The following is a 3769-nucleotide window of genomic DNA, read 5'->3' as shown; positions in this document are numbered from 1 at the left end:
CAATAATGATAATAATTAGTGTTTTTTTTTTTTCTCTTGATTTAAAGGAACGTGTAGGATATCTATTTTATCATATAATAAACTGCAATAACACTAAATTGCAGCAGTGGGTGTAGTAGAGTTAGAAAAAGAATACCAAAAATGCTATTATTTGTCAACTTCATAAAAGCTAACAAATATTGGTACATTCATATTGGAAAACATGTTTTCGTTAAAAAAATATCACACAAACTAAGCCATAATCAATTCTTCATTTCATTCCCGAGATTTCCTATATCGATGAAAATATTGTTCAGTATTTCAACATATGTTGCTGTTGCTGTTGCTGCTATTACTATAAGCATTGAAAAATGTCATAAGCATAAATAAAATTTCAGGTGAGATTTCGTGGTGACATTGTCGTCAAGCATTTCTGCTCTCCCCATTAGGTTATCGATAATTTAGGCTTTCCTTTCTCTCCCTTTTTCTCTCTCTCTCTTTCTCTCTTTTTTCTTACTAAGCCAGACTTTCTCGGTTTACTTACATAAAACAACCTTCCCAATCTTCTTTGCATTCCTTCTACATCCTTTTTCACTTCCTTTGCATTATTTTTCAATTTCATATACCAAAAAATGACTTTCTTTTTTTCCAGTGAGTAAATATTAGATGAAATTATTGATCGAATCATTAGGTAAAATTATTAATTAAATCATTATTTGAAGTTATTACTTTAATAATTACGTGAAATCACTTTCTTTTTCAGTGCTAAAAGTAATTAAATGTTGCATGAAATTATTGTCAACTGAAAATTGTATTTGACAGAAAAAGAAAAGAATAATAAAGTTACGATGAGTGTAACACCACGTAATAGCAATAAGAAATTCGCCGGACGACAGAAAACTTTTTTATCAAATCCGCCAAGTAGTCGAGCATCAATAATTGCTGGAGCTATCAAGGTATTTATTCCATTTTATTTTCTAAAATTTCGGTAGGCTATTTGAAATTTCAACAATCTCTCATCCTTTTTGATACATTAATTAATTGATATATGCATAAATATACAATCACATCAAAAAATAGTACATTTAAATTTCTGGATTGAAAAACTCGATGATAAAATAAATTATGTAGAAATGTGTATTTATGGTTTTTGAATTAAAATAAATTAATTATAAAATGTTATTAAAGAATATATTGGTAGAAGTAATTAACAAATATCTAGAAAATCATTGAATGATTGTAGAATCAGATGAAAAAGAATTTTAATGTTTAAAATTTAATCATTAACTGATATTTTTTTCAGACTTTTATTAATTTAAAAAATTTTTGAAAAAAACCAGATAAAAGAGAATGAAAAGTTTTCGAAATTAAATTACAGCATAAATTTCATCATGATTTTAACCAACGTCAAAATTCTGGTCTAAGTACTCCATTATTGAAAGCAAAACTTGCTGGATATTCACAAGAAGAGTTAGAAGAATATCGTCAGGTGTTCAATGTATTTGATACAGGTTACTTTTTGATGGCTATAACATTCAAATGTTTTAAAAAATGCATGAAATTTGGCAATGTTTTATAATTTTTTTTTAATTAATTTGTTAATTACTGAACAGTTTACCGTAAGATTTCATGAAGTGAAAGTTAGCAGTAAGCGCAAATGTATCATTGTGGAATGCAATGTTTTGATGTTAATTTCAGATGGTAGTGGTGCAATTGGTATTGATGAATTGGAAAGTGCGATGCGAAATTTGGGTTTAGAACCACAAAAAATGAGCTTGAGCAAATAATTGAGGAAGTAGATCAGGTGTGATTTTACTTTAATGAATTAGTGAAACTTGTTGAATATTTCCAAGAAGAGTTAGAAGAATATCGTTAAATGTTCAATGTGTAAATGGAATTCTAATATATGATTACAGCTTTTTTCAATTAAGAATTCAAAAATCTTTCCAGAAAATGATTAAGATAATTAGTGGTTATTTTGATAACCTATAACCCCTAAATGTTTATAGATGGGTAATCATGAAATTGATTTCCATGAATTCTGTGATGTAATGAAACGAATGAGTGAAAAACAAACAGTTGGAATGATGTGACACGAGAATGTTTTGCTGTTTTTGACAGAGTAGGTAATTAAAAAGTTATTGAAAAAAAAAAAAAAAGGTACAAATGTGAAGCCCATATCCTACAAACAAAATAAACAAACGTAATAAACGTTTAACTTATCAAACAAATTGAAGCAATATTTCTTTGTTTATGCATCATTTATCTCATTATCATTAGTCTATCAGTAATTTTTACAAATTAATCTATTCATTTTATCGTATGCTTTCAAAATTTTTTCAAAAATTAAACAATACAGAAACAAAAATATAGCATACCTGAAACATAATTATCGATTATATAAGTCTGTATCTGTTTATAAGCATAGTTTCAACTACATTTCGGATATTTCTTTCCGAATATCTCTTTCATACCTTATATAATCCATTTATTAAACATTTAATTTATCAAATAAATTGAAGTAATATTTCCTTATTTATGCATCATTTATCTTCTTATCATCAGGGTGAAGGTGGCGTTGTATCAAAGAAAGATTTTCAATACATCCTCACTGAATTAGGTGATATTCGTAATAAAGCAGTGATTGATGAAATATTCGCTGAAGCAGATGTTGATGGTGATGGTGTTCTTGATTATGATGAATTTGCATTTATGGTACGAAATTATATGATTGATGAAGATTTGGATACATGCAAATGTCTTTGAAAATAAATATGTTTGTAAAAATATGAAAATGAATTTGATACAATGAATAAAGAAAAAAAGAATATTGTAAAATTGAAATTGTAATTTTTTTGATTTAATTGAAATGATAACATGATAATTTGATAATATTTAAATAATATAAGAAGAAAAGAAAAAATTTAATATTCTTTTTTCTAAAATAAACAAATGAATAAAATTCAAAACAAAATATTATGAAATTTAATAATTTTCTTGTCAAAATTACCTCTATAAATAAAATTCAAATAAAATTCAAAACAAATAATAAATAAAATTCAAAACAAAATATTAAATTCATCTTTATAAAACTATTTTCATTTCATTGAACAAAATGATTTATTCAAATTCTAAATTCTATTACGATTCTAATACAACAAGTATCAGTCAATTAATGAATGGCGAAAATTTTCTACAAAGAAACAAATCCAGTCTTAAATTATTCCATCTATTTTGAGCATTACATTCATTTATATCTATTTATCCGATTAGTTATAAACTTTTAAAAGTAATTTATCCATATGAGAACAAATTTATTACAATTCTTGAATATTGGCTTGTTGTTATTATTGTTGTTATTGTTGTTGTTGTTGTTGTTATTGTCAACTTGAATAAACTAGTTCTTTTCTATCAGATTAAATAATGTTTTCCTGATTTATGTCCTCATTTGAATAAAATTTTATTGGCAGTTTTGCATACGATTTTCTACAAAGAAATCAATCCAGTCTTAATTTTTTTTCTCTCTTTAATGATATTTTCGCTTTTTTTTTCCTTTCATTAACGAACTAAAATTTCCCATATTCATTTAATGAACTTTGGTTTTTCATCTAATTAACTCTTGCAACTGATCATTTCAATATGCTATGATAAGTGATAATATAATCTTCTCAGCTATAGAGGAAAGGTTATAACAACTGATAAAATTAACATCAAAATTCAACAAATATAATTTATTTCTTGAAGACTGAGTAAAGTAAGCAATTGAAGGCAAAAGCCTTTGCTTTTTATT

At 25.6% G+C, this 3769-nt stretch overlaps 2 protein-coding genes across 2 annotated transcripts; both read left to right on the top strand.

Annotated features, from left to right (window-relative positions):
- Positions 1 to 827: 827 nt before the first annotated feature.
- LOAG_13484 (hypothetical protein) lies at positions 828 to 1766 on the top strand (the record flags this gene model as incomplete). Its single annotated transcript, XM_003148989.1, has 3 exons — positions 828 to 935; positions 1358 to 1490; positions 1678 to 1766. 3 exons carry the CDS (start codon positions 828 to 830, stop codon positions 1764 to 1766), a joined length of 330 nt encoding a protein of 109 aa, XP_003149037.1.
- Positions 1767 to 1988: 222 nt separating this feature from the next.
- LOAG_13482 (EF hand family protein) lies at positions 1989 to 2745 on the top strand (the record flags this gene model as incomplete). The annotated part of the gene is made up of 2 exons (XM_003148988.1): positions 1989 to 2057; positions 2545 to 2745. 2 exons carry the CDS (start codon positions 1989 to 1991, stop codon positions 2743 to 2745), a joined length of 270 nt encoding a protein of 89 aa, XP_003149036.1.
- Between the last annotated feature and the right edge of the window lie 1024 nt (positions 2746 to 3769).

Source organism: Loa loa (assembly GCF_000183805.2).
Source record: "Loa loa unplaced genomic scaffold supercont3.250, whole genome shotgun sequence".
NCBI lineage: Eukaryota > Metazoa > Nematoda > Chromadorea > Rhabditida > Onchocercidae > Loa > Loa loa.
This window is presented reverse-complemented; position numbering and strand designations above follow the sequence as displayed.